The sequence below is a fragment of the Capra hircus genome, chromosome 23, assembly GCF_001704415.2.
Source record: "Capra hircus breed San Clemente chromosome 23, ASM170441v1, whole genome shotgun sequence".
Taxonomy (NCBI): Eukaryota; Metazoa; Chordata; class Mammalia; order Artiodactyla; family Bovidae; genus Capra; species Capra hircus.
In genome coordinates, this window is record NC_030830.1 from 4197401 (window position 1) to 4210038 (window position 12638).

The 12638-nt window shown below is 38.8% G+C and overlaps 1 protein-coding gene across 1 annotated transcript in view; it reads right to left on the bottom strand.

Annotated features, from left to right (window-relative positions):
- The window catches only part of LOC102189642, a 247782-nt gene that overhangs the window by 79451 nt on the left and 155693 nt on the right, over positions 1-12638 (bottom strand). Inside the window, 2 exon segments of the mRNA XM_018038501.1 lie at positions 664-916; positions 3065-3283. Coding sequence (XP_017893990.1) covers positions 664-916; positions 3065-3283 — 472 coding nt within the window.

The following is a 12638-nucleotide window of genomic DNA, read 5'->3' on the forward strand; positions in this document are numbered from 1 at the left end:
AAGTTTATGAATGAATATTTGATTTAGAATTATTATTAGCATGTTTTATACAAATTCATATTATAGTATATCAGTGTTAATTATGAAATCTTAAACTATATATTTTAGAGTGAAAATGCACTGTTTTGTCATTTCATATAACATCACAAATGTTAAACGCCTGTGGAGAAATTTTTTAAATAATTTTTAAAATTATTTATTATTTAGAAATTTTAAAAAGCTCTTCTTCTTCTTCAATATATCTATTACAACAGAGTATTAAATCAAAAGGAAATAAATAACCTAACTGAGCAAAGCAACTACTGTACAATTACTTTTTACAAAGTTTGACTGTGAAAATCCTTTGTATTAAAAAAAAAAAGTTACCAAAAAGGTTACAAAAGAAACCTTCTTTGTAATAATTTTGAAAATGTACCAATTAGTTTGGATTTGATCTCCACTATTTTCTGTTTTTTGCAAGTGTTTAACATAGCTAAAACTACACTTAAAATGATTGCATTAGACATCCACAAATTTTTATTATGAGGAGAAAATGAATAACTTAAATTTAAGGTGCATATTGAATTAAGCATGATTATCGAAGCTTCCCATGTCAACTGATCTGTACACTAACATTACACTCTATGTCAAGGACTCATATCCCGATTATTTTACTTGACTTACCCCCAGGACAGTATCCACAATAAATACAGCCAGTGGGTCCAGAACTGCCCATAGTCCCATGGTGATGATTAACTTTGACAGGACATCAGGGCAGAAGGCAAACAGTAGCTGACAGCCCCATCTGACCAGAACCAAGAGAAGTACCACTGCGTTCAGCAGGAAAGGCCCCACCACAACCACAAGCATCTCTTCTGCGATGTGAAGGGAAGAGGCTGGGTAGCAGAGTTCCACCGTGAGGGGGGAAAAACGGAATCTGCGGGAAAAAAAAAGCAGTGAGACCCGTGCAAAAGAGAACTCCATAAAACGCTAAGTACACAAAACACTTGGCAGGACAATGTGTTTTATTTTTAATGCAGAAATTGTGACTCTTAACAGCATCTCAAAGTTAAGTGTTAGAAGTCTTCATCTTTTCCTTAGAATCTCAACAGCTCACTTTCAAGGAAATGGCAAATTCTACCTTGTCCGTTGTTCTTGTAAATTTCATATGCCGTCATAGAAAGGATACCATTTTAATCCACTAAGCAGAGCATTCTTTAGACTAAAAACTAGCCAGCAGGTCGACATACTCACTAGAAGGCTCTCTGAAATCAAAGTATAGCGGTGGACTTAGTAACGACTCAGTCTCTAACAGAAATCAGAAATACAAACAAATCTCATAATTCTCTGCAAGTTTCATGTCACTGAACGATTTTGCTTACGATTCTCTAGCTAAAGCCCCTACCTACAACAACAACACTGCTGACCCCAGAAACATCTAAAGGGACAACTTCACACAACCCAGGATCTAAAGCTTGAATCCAAGGGGAGCCCAGTAATTCAAGAAGCCTTCATCCAGACTCTGGCACCCTCTTTCCAAGCAAAGTGAGCCATCCTTGACTCTCATTTTCCCCTCCCCTGTGTTTCAGCCTCACAGAGCTGCTGTTCTGAGTTAATCCTGTTTGTGTATCCTGCTTATCAGCTCTCTACTAAAAAGAGTTCTTCATTTTATCCTTTCCTTGACCTTTGCTTTGAAGGAAACTATTGTGCTTTGTTCTTAGGCCACTGTGAGTATCAAATAAAATAAGGTATATACATTTCTTTATCAGAGGACCTTATCATAGAGTAAAAACAGAAAAATTCTCACTGTTGCTGTAGCTATTGTCAAGCCCCACAACTACAACATGGGATGGAGCGAATGTACGATTCAAGCCTGCAGAACTAGGCAATGATACGAAATATCCAGTGTTTAGGTCCTTTGATTCTTTTTCTTTTATTTTTTTAATTGGAGTATAATTACTTTACAATGTTGTGTCAGTTTTTGCTATACAGCAGTGTGAATCAGTTGTACGTATACATACACCCCTTCTCTCTTGTGCTTAGATCCTCTTTGCTTAAGAAACTAGATAAACTGAGCTACCAAGATATCTGTGCAGTCTCGTTTCATTAACAACCAATAAAGACAGAGCTGCCTTTCCTATTGAAATAGTAACAGAGCAAATAGTATAAAGCAAATATCCCAAGCACATGATATTTATTGTTTTTACTTTAGAAACTCTTACACACACATACACACACACACACACACACACACACAAAGGAAGGTAGGGGAGGAAGGAGGGAAGAAAGGAATATAAGACCTATTTCATTCTCCCATGAAGATACAGTTATTCAGTATATTTAAACTTTCATATGCTATAATATATAGAGAAGTTTGTGATTTAATTCTAAAAGGTGACCCACGACTGTATATGTTTATGTATAACATACATCCTCATTGTTTTTGAAAGTGTCTTAAATAGTTTGCAATCTTCTTAATTGAAAATATACACACGTCTTTGTTTTTATCTGTACCATCTACATTTGAGAAAATGAATTTTACTTGTACTGACATCTATCTGTCTATCTACAGTGTCTCTGAAATCATGTTCATGGAGAGATAACCTTTACAGTATCATCTTTTTCCAGAGGATAATGGCCCAGAAAGCTGCCTGGGCCTGAGTTTGGTAATTGTTTAGATTCAATCATTTTGCAGAAGAAGCAATCTTTGCTTCTCTGAGGATAGATGATAAATCATACTTATATTACTTCTAATATACCCTCAGCCTAAGTCTCACTCTGATAAAATCAAAATAGGATAAAATATTGTTTAAATTCCCTTTTGGGTTCTACTCAGATATTAGAACATATTTGAATCTGCTAAATTTTAAATAAATATTGATGCACCAGTTATATATTTGTATACACAGGCCCAAAATGAGAATCTAACTGTAATAGACATTCCTGCTCTTAAAGACATTTTTGTCTTTTCAACTCACACCTGCATTTTAGGTCTTAAGGTAAGTGGGTGAGAGAGGAGTTCTGTACTCTCATTGGCCTCTCAAGACGAAAATGCATGCCTTTGACTCTCGGGGGAAGCACTCACTTTGTAACAGGAGTTGAAGTGGCCTGGAGGAAAAACCACTGGCTGAGATAATGCAGGTAGAGCCTCAGGAACCAGAGAGAAGCCATCAGCAGGATGATGTACCAGAAGCCCTGGCTTTGCCATTGAGCGAACTCAAGTTCGGAAAACACTGACACCAGCACAAAACAGAGATGCTTGAAGAATTCTCCAGATGTGGCGTTAGCGGCAGCTGAGGAACGGCTGCAAACAAAGAATCAGTAGATAAATCCTGGGCTTAACTGCAACCCAAAATAAGAAATTTTGAGAATGATAAGGAAGACACAGTGAAAGTTAATTTGAATGAAAGTATTTCTTAGCCACCTGGGACTCAAACTAGTCGTGGTCCTTTTCACTACAATGGATTACTAAGGGGGAACATACAGGTACATGGATATCAGGAATTCCCTGGTGTTCCAGCGGTTAGGAATCTGAGCTGTCACTGTCAAGGACCCAGGTCCAATCCCTGGTTGGGGTACTAAGATCCCACAAAACACAAAAGCATGGATGTGGAAATGCCAATCAAAACCACAACGATAGATCTCCTCATACGTGTTGTTAACACGATGGTACTATCAGGAAAAAAAAAAAAAAGACAAAATAATATATTGATGAGAATTTGAAAAAAAATGGAAATATAAAACCATACAATGAGTATGAAAAACAGTACAACAGATCCTCAAAAAATTAAAAAAGCACAACTACCATATGATCCAGCAATACTCCTCCTGGGTGTTTATCCAAAAGAATTCAAAGCAAGATCCCCAAAACATGTTTGCACACCTATGTTCATAGCAGCATTACTCGCAATAGCCAAAAAGTGCGGAAAGCCTAGCTGTCAATCAAGTGGAATAATTATTCGCCTTAAAAAGGAAGGAAATTCTGCTACATGCTGCAACAGGGATGAGCCTTGAAAGTATTATGCTAAGTGAAATAACCCTGTTACTGAAAGAAAAGTACTATATGAGTCTACCTATGTGAGATGCCTAGAGTAGTCAAATTCATTGACAGAAGGCAGAATGCTGGTTGCCAGGGTCCAAGGGAGAGACAGAGGGAAGCCCTTTAATGGTATAGAGTTTCCGTTTTGCAAGATGAAAAAGCTGTAGAGATGGGTTGCCCGACCATGAGGATACACTTACAACTGAACTGCACACTCAACATGACTAAGATGGTGCATTACAGGGTATCTGTGTGTTGCAATCAAATTATTTAAAGAAATATGAAAATAAATCACTGTAAACAATAAACTAATTTTGAAAAAAAATCTTTAAAATTTATACCATAGTTCTGCTTACCTCACCTACTCATAATGATCCCTCTCTATTAAGATTAGATTTAATTATTGGCATATAACTGGTTCAAAGTTAACGATTTCATTTTGAAAATTGAAGTGAATGACTAACATACCACTAAAAACACATGAATGAGAATTTGAAACTTAAGAACTCTCATATTCTTTAATACAATACTGACATTTTCTGTTGAAACTAAACATGAAAGAGTTAGATACAATGATTCTGATTAAGCTCTGGTTTCCTCTCTCTGTGTGGTGTTGACAGCAGGAGATGTTTTCAAATTTTTTTTAAAGTATCGTTTGCAAAAAAAAAAAACAAGGAAGGGTTGGGAGTTGGAAAAGAAAGAGTCCTCACTGTGTATGGATACTGTGTTTCTTTGGGGGTGACGTTCTAAACTGCACTGAGATGATGGCTGCAATAGTGTGAATATCCTAAAAACTTTAAATTGTAGGCTTTAAATAGGTGGATGGACTGAGCAACTGAACTGAACTAAACTGAACTGATGGTGTATGAACTGGGCTTCCCAGGTGGCTCAGTGGCAAAGAATCCACCTGCCAATGCACGAGACGCAAGAGACCTCTTAGGATTATTAGGAATATTTCTAATCCTAGAATTATTCTAGGATAATTCAGCAAATTCCTAAACCAAAATTAGTCCTGATTATAAACACGTTACCAAAGGAGAAGCTGGTTCTGCGGTATGCAGTTCAGAGGTTTAGTGACTAACCACAGCCGTTCAAGGCATTGTGGGAACATTAAGAGAAATGGAATTCATAGACAGATTCCAAAGATTTTATATACAAAAGCTCATCTCTCTCTGAAGACTATCAAATAAATGGCAATTGTACCACCAAAAGAAGGTAAGTCATAGAAGTTAAGTCTTTGGGAAGTAAAAAGAAGAAAAACTAAAAACAGTCAGTGAAAGAAAATCCATTATTCCCTTTAAAATTCCAATCCATGACTTTACCCTTCTGGCCTGTACCGGACTAGTAAGGTGCTGACCTTGACACTGGCAGCTTATTGCTGCTCTTGGGTGCCTTTTTCCATGAAGGTGGAGGGCATCGTCTCACCGAATGCTACGTGCCATCTTGTGCCAAGCGTGCTTTCCAGTTACTCAAATGAGGAACAGGCCCCCGAAAGGCTCTGGTTTACCAACGGTAAAATTGTCAGGAGAGTGACTTTCTTATAGAAGGATTCCAGAATACATTTACCATCATGTGAAGTGAAACCCAGGACTTGCTACGCTGCTGAAGGAAAATATTCTGTGCATGATCTCCTCTTCAGTTAATTATTCTGTCACTGTTTTGCCTCTTCAAAGAGAAGAGAAAATCAAACACAGATTTGACATTGTGTTGTTTGCAAAAAACTGGAAAGTCTCAAATGATGCAAAACAGAAAAGACAGTAGCTTCTTTGACCTTTGGAAATTTCCACTGTTTTTTTTTTTTTTTCATTTATTGACATGAAATGACTAAGTAGTTTAAATATTTATGCCCAGTATCAAGTCATACTTTTACCTTAGTTTCACCAATAAAGGGTTCCCAGCCACATTCTGATATACATATTTACTTATAGGATATTTGATTTAGGATAAATAACACCAAAATTTCATTGCATACCATTTATATCTAATTCAACATATTCAGTTTTCTTATACATAGTCAACACAACTAAGCATTTGTTCCTGTTTGTTTGCCTAACAATAGTAACTATACCGTCTGGATTTAAAGGATTGGGAAGACCTTGGCATCAGAGTTTAAAAAATTGGACACTGCAAAGATAGAAATGAATAAAAGAATCAGTTGATGCTAGATGATGCCAAATAAAAGGATGCATCCAAAAGCTCATTAACTGAACAACATTAATCAGCTATATCCTCAGAAACAATTCCTGAATGACAAGAAAGTCTACGTGAGTGCTTCTGTCCTAATGGTTTTGAACTTTTACCTGAAATACAAGCGTCCACTAATATAGAATTTCATCCACAATGCTCCTGCATATATTGTTCTTAAAGTAGATTTCATTCAAAAGACAATTGTGCTTCCATGTTTCCAAATTGCCTTGAAAGAAAGTACCTTTTTCATTCTCATATGCATTCAAGGCACGCTGCGACCCACGGTACCACGGCCTAATATCTTCATCCACATTTCCACTCTTCTCTCCTTCTCCTGTAATCTTTCTTGGTTATGGACAAAGAGTATGACCATCAAAAGGATAACAAATGGCCTCCGCCACTGGGGTGTGTAACACGAACAGTGGGAATTGATTTGTTGGTTATGAAGGCAGCCATAGAGCACAGATCATTGCAAAATCACATTGAGGCTGGCAGCCACGCCTCGGCTGGCGCAGGCGGCCCGTCTATCGCTCCCGGGGTGAGCTGCCAGAGGGCGTGAGGAGTGGGGAGGTCATCCAGTATTCAGCTATTAAATGAAACCTATTTCTCTGGACTTCAGCCACATTTCATATGACACACATATATCCCTCTTGCATGCCCAGTCCTTATAGAGACCTGAAATCAAACAAGATTTCTATGATCCATCAGCGCGATAATACTAAAAACCAATAATAATAATACCAAAATAGCTTTGAAAGAAAGAAAAAAAGAGCGTGGAATGCATTCCTCAACTCTCTCCTACAGTGAGCAGGAGTCCTTAGGTCTGGGAAGGACCAAATCCTGAGATCTGTGAAGCAAAGAGGAACTAAACACACGGGGGTGAGGGGTGGGCAGGAAACCTGGGCAGGCATTCCGTCACACAGGCCATTCTCAGAGGAGTGAAGTCCTATTTCCAAACCAGGAAATGTGTTGAATTGGTTGGAGCAGGTCTTTGTATCACTAAGTAGTGTTGATAGAGGCCGAAGCTGCAGAAGTGAGAGAAGCCTTGCCCGCCTGTGTAGGAGTGTGGACTCTTCTCTGGCACCATCCATAGCCCACAAAGTATTTTTGAAGGTGAGGGTGATGAGGAGGGATGACTAAGAATGAGAAAACCGCCCTCAGGATTTTCTAAATGACAGCTGAGAAAACTCTCATAAGTGCACAGCAGTGAATCATTCAATGGTTTGACTGGTAGGGCCTCTTTGGGCCAGTTCACTGTGACATCATGTTTAAAAGACAATGAGGTTAAAAAAAAAAAAAAATATATATATATATATATATATATATATATATGTCAAGACTAAGAAACACTTATTTGGAAAGAAATAACATTAGTAAAAAATGAGTTACTATATTACTATAACCATGTGCTGGTTATTGGATTAATCTATGTAAATTATAAATGGCATCAGCTTTCTTTTTTTAACCAAAGTTATTAAAACATCCAAATCTGCTGTTGTTTTGTCATGGTTTCAAGTTTTGGGGGAAATACCTTCACAAAAGTGTCTGTACATTCATATTTGACAAAATGCTTGGGACAAACCTGTTACCTGTTCTTCCAACATTTAGAAAGCTTTCTCAAAAAAGAAAACTTCATAAGTTTATCTGGAGGTTAGCATTTTTCAACTAGATTTTTCCCCCTAAAATTCTGTCTCCTTGGCGAATTGGGTGGTATACTTTTAACATAACACATTGTACTTTGAACAGGTTTAATTCAATTTACAAAAAAATGCCTCTAATTAAGTTAAAAGATCTTTGAAAATTGCTAAATCTTAGGGGTAATAGTATCACAACTGACATTGAAATAATTGATCATTCCCACTGAGGCACAAAAGTATGAATGTTCTAATGAGAAAACAGGGATTGAGTATGTTGAAGGACTCCAAAGAGACTCCCAAACTCTTAAGGCTGTTATTTCCAGTGACAGTCTGAATGGGAGTGGGAGGCATCAGAGAAGGGCAAAGGCAGGCACAACTTTTCCTCCAGTAGAAAAAGAAAATGAAATAAAACTTCAAAAATAAAGTTACATCTTGAAGCAAAGGTAACCAAAGTCCGTTTGCCTTTTTAAAAATAATATCTTTTATTTAACATGTGTGTTTCTGCTTTAGGACACCATTTTTTTTTCCACTTACTAATACTACTTTCTTTTTTAAAACAGTGTATTTAAGTATAGTTGATTTATAATGTTGTAATTTCTGCTGTACAGCAAAGTGGTCCAATCATACATGTGTGCACGGCCCATCCCTTCAGTCGTGCCCGACTCTTTCTGACCCCATGGACTATAGCCCGCCAGGCTCTTCTGTCCATGGGATTCTCCAGGCAAGAGCACTGGAGTGGGTTGCCATGCCCTCCTCCAGGGGATCTTCCCTACTCAAGGACTGAACCCGTGTCTCTTAAGCCTCTTGCCTTGGCAGCCAGGTCCTTTACCACTAGCGCCACCTGGGAAGCCCCTCAGTTATACATACATGCATTCGTTTTCACAGTCTTTTCCCATTACACAGGTTTATCACAGGATACTGAATACAGTTCCCTCTGCTGTATGTTAGGGCCTTGTTGTTTATCCATGCTATAGATATCAGTTTGCACATGCTAATCCCAAACTCACAATCCTTCCTTCCCCCACCCCAAAGAGCACATTCTTCAATACTCTGTAGTAACAAATGCTGGATGCAATATTACAATAGAATGAATCTGTTTTTCCAAGAGAAATTTTCTTAGAGTGAAGTATAAGCAAATGCAGGGCTGCTTTATGATAGAGAAGCTATACGCGAGCTTAGGGCAACTAGTGCCCCAGACTGCATGACACCAGCGCAGGAAGCAGAGAGGTGGTTCTGTCACACTTATGATCAAAGTGTTCCTTCTGACTTCATGAAATCCCTTTCCTTTGCAGCTAATCTGTTGGTCAGAAGAACATTTACCTTGCCAGTATCTGCCTGGCCTAATTGGTTAAAATGTTTGCAAAGCACTTTATCAGAGAAAATAGCTAAATACTTTATGCCTAATGGAAATTTGATTAACAATTGGAGCAATAACACAAAAACAATTATTCGAAAACAACCGCACTGGCAAGATGCAGGATTATAAGCATGAGATCAGCGTTGTTGTTCAGTACCTAAGTCATGTCTGAGTCTTTGCAACCTTATCAGCTATAGTCCACCAGCCTCTTCTGTCCATGAGATTTTCCCAGCAAGAATACTGGAGTAGGTTTCCATTCCCTCCTCCAGGGGATCTTCCTGACCCTGAGAGCAAACCCACATCTCTTGCATTTGTAGGCAGATTTTTTACCACTGAACCACCTTTGAAGCCCTGTGGAAAGTACTTAATCTCTCTAAAATAATACCCATAAGATACTTACTTACGATACCTATTTCAAAGTTTCATGGAGCAATCAAAAGGGAGAATGTAATACTTTGTCCCATGCACCTGCTTAGTCTCTAAGTTGTGTCTGACTCTTTGCGATCCCATGGACTGTAGCCCACCAGGCTCCTCTGTCCATGGGATTCTGCAGGCAAGAACACTGGAGTGAGTTGCCACGCCCTCCTCCAGGGGATCTTCCCAACCCAGGGATCAAACCCAGGTATCTCACATTGTAGGCGGATTCTTTACCATCTGAGCCCCAAGGGAAGCCCAATACTTGTCTCATAACAAGTGTCAATTTAATATTAGCCAAAAATAATTTTTCATCAGTAATAATAATAGTATTTTCTAAATAAGTAATAAGGAAAATAATCAAAATTTTAAGACAAGTTCTAGTAATCATTAATGTATATCTTTTTTGAAAACTTTTAAGTAATGGCTTAAAATAGAGGGGCATATATTCTCATAATTTAGCACAACAAAATACATAATATATTAACACTTTTTCTTTCCAATTTAATTCTGAGTTGTTTTATTTAGCCACCTATTATAAAAAGTAATTTGTGTTGATAGCTCTGAGGAAATTTAGAAATTAAGGAGCTAATTAAATTCCTTCAGAGTAATTTTTGAGTCTCTGTATCAATATATACATGTGTGTGCACGTATTGAAACATCTGCAAGTGGCCAAATACAGCTAGACATTTCTGGAAACTGACCTTCCATCAAGACTACTGAGCCTGTTTCCCCAGGGCAAATAAATCTAACTTTTAAGCCATATTTCCAAAGAAATCATAGTTCGTGCACCCGGCAGACTGAACTAGAATGTCAGAAATTACAACCAAGTTAGGAAAGAAAGGTAATGAGAACCTGACCTATTTGTTGTGAACTTGCTATGGATGGAGAATCTTAAGGAAATCTTAAGTTAAAATAATAATACATATCCTATGAATCATTTAAATAATGATCCCATTTCTATAAATCATTTGGCATCTTCAAAGTTATATTTGAATGGTATTTTTATAAGTGCTCTGCCTGCATATTTTTTAAAAAAAGTTTTTCAAACATATTACAAAAGCGTTATTTTAGAAAGCCACATCTGGTGTAAGAATTATGGGATATGAACCTGAAACAAAAGTGTGATCACAACTTGCAAAACGCATTGCTAAGCACCAAATAATTGATGCTTTCCAACTGTGGTGCTGGAGGAGATTCCGGAGAGTCCCTGGGACTGCGAAGAGATCAAGCCAGTCAATCCCAAAAGGAATCAACCCTGAATATTCATCGGAAGGACTGATGCTGAAGCTGGAGCTCCAATATTTTAGCCACATGATGTGAAGAGCCAACTTGTTGGAAAAGACCTTGATGCTGGGAAAGACTGAAGACAAAAGGAGAAGGAAGCAGCAGAGGATGAGAGAGACTCAACAGACAACTTGAGCAAACCCTGGGAGATTGTGAAGCACAGGGGAGCCTGGCATGCTGCAGTCCATGGGGTCGCAGAGAATGGGACATGACTTAGCATGTCCCATTAACAGCGGCTGGCTTAATGTTGCATATATATTCTTATATTGCAAGAATGTACTATTTTTGTCAATTGAAACTCTGACCTGTAAAATGACAGCTTCTTAATCTTTACACTTATTGAAGTACACATTATCCAAGGAGATACCTGACAATGCTGATTAGAACACCAAGGGAAACAGAGGTCCCAGAAATGTTTGGTTCTCTCCTACTGGAAAGTCTTCTCTGAGGCAGTGCTGTAGGCAGAGGACCCCCCCCCCAAGGAAGAGAACTTGAGATCCACAGACACCTGTTCTGTGTAGAGGTTTGCAGAGCTGAGAAGGAAATCCTGGCCCTTCCAGAGGGTGTAGCTGAGTCCTTGACTGATGCCCTGGAGTTGGAGTGGCCCTTGGGAACTGTCCCAAAAAAAGGCAAGGAGGCAAAGAATGTGTCCTTCCTCCTCAATTCACTGTCAGCTGCCCTGCGGGAGGGGCTTCTGGACAAGAACAGTTCCTGTGACCAAGGAGAGTCATGAAAAGGACACCTCGGATCATGAGAGACAGCTTGGCTGCTGGGAGGGTATGAAGACTACGCTGTGGAGGCAGCATCTGATGAAACCAGAATGAGACAAAACCACTCTGGCTCCAGGTCAGACGATGACTGGGGAAAAGCATTCTATCAGAGCCAGTAAGCCCCTGGGTCTAGCCATCCCCAAGGCCACTGGCCAGTTCTCTTCTTTATCTTCTACCACTATCCACTACCACTATTCTTTCAATTGGCGCAAATGTATATTAATTGTTGTCATTTTGACCAAAGAATCCTAATATGAATCCTAATATAAATTCAATGTTTGCCAGTTTGGGGGCTTGAAAGGGGAAGAAGGAGGGGGAGAACGTCTTTCCTGTGGATCAACAAAAAACAGCTAATTAAAATAATTGTAAGATTTGCACAGACCATGTAGCAATGATTAGTTGGCTCCCAGGAAGCACTTTCCAATCTGACTGTCCCTGGCCCACCTCCAACTCTCAAGGCAAAAAGAATCTAGAGGTTCCTGTCTCTAATTCCTCTTTGCAACTAGGAGGTTATCCGACCCAGTTATGGACAATGAGATGCGAGGAGCAGGTTTCCGAGAGATTTCTGAGAATGCTAGTAGGAGAGAGAAATTGGATTAAGTATTGATTTAGATCTTGCTGTTGTGGTTTGTGCTCCACGTGTGGGTATGTTTCGTGAAGATCGTTACTAAATATTTGCCCTGTTGCCCGTACCACAAACAGCAAGTATCATTTAGAGAGATTGCCATTAGATTCCCTAACAAAACATTTTTCCAGCCGAGCTTCTATATGTGTGTGTGTGCATATGAGTGTAAGTGTGTGTGACTATGTGTATATGTGTATCTATGTGTCTGTGTATACTGTGTATGTGTATTTATGTGTCTGTGTGTGTATGAGTGTGTGTGTATGAGTGTGTTTGTGAGTGTGTGTATGTGCGTCAGTGAGTGTGTATGAGTGTGTGTGAGTGTGTGTGAGTGTGTGTGAGTGTT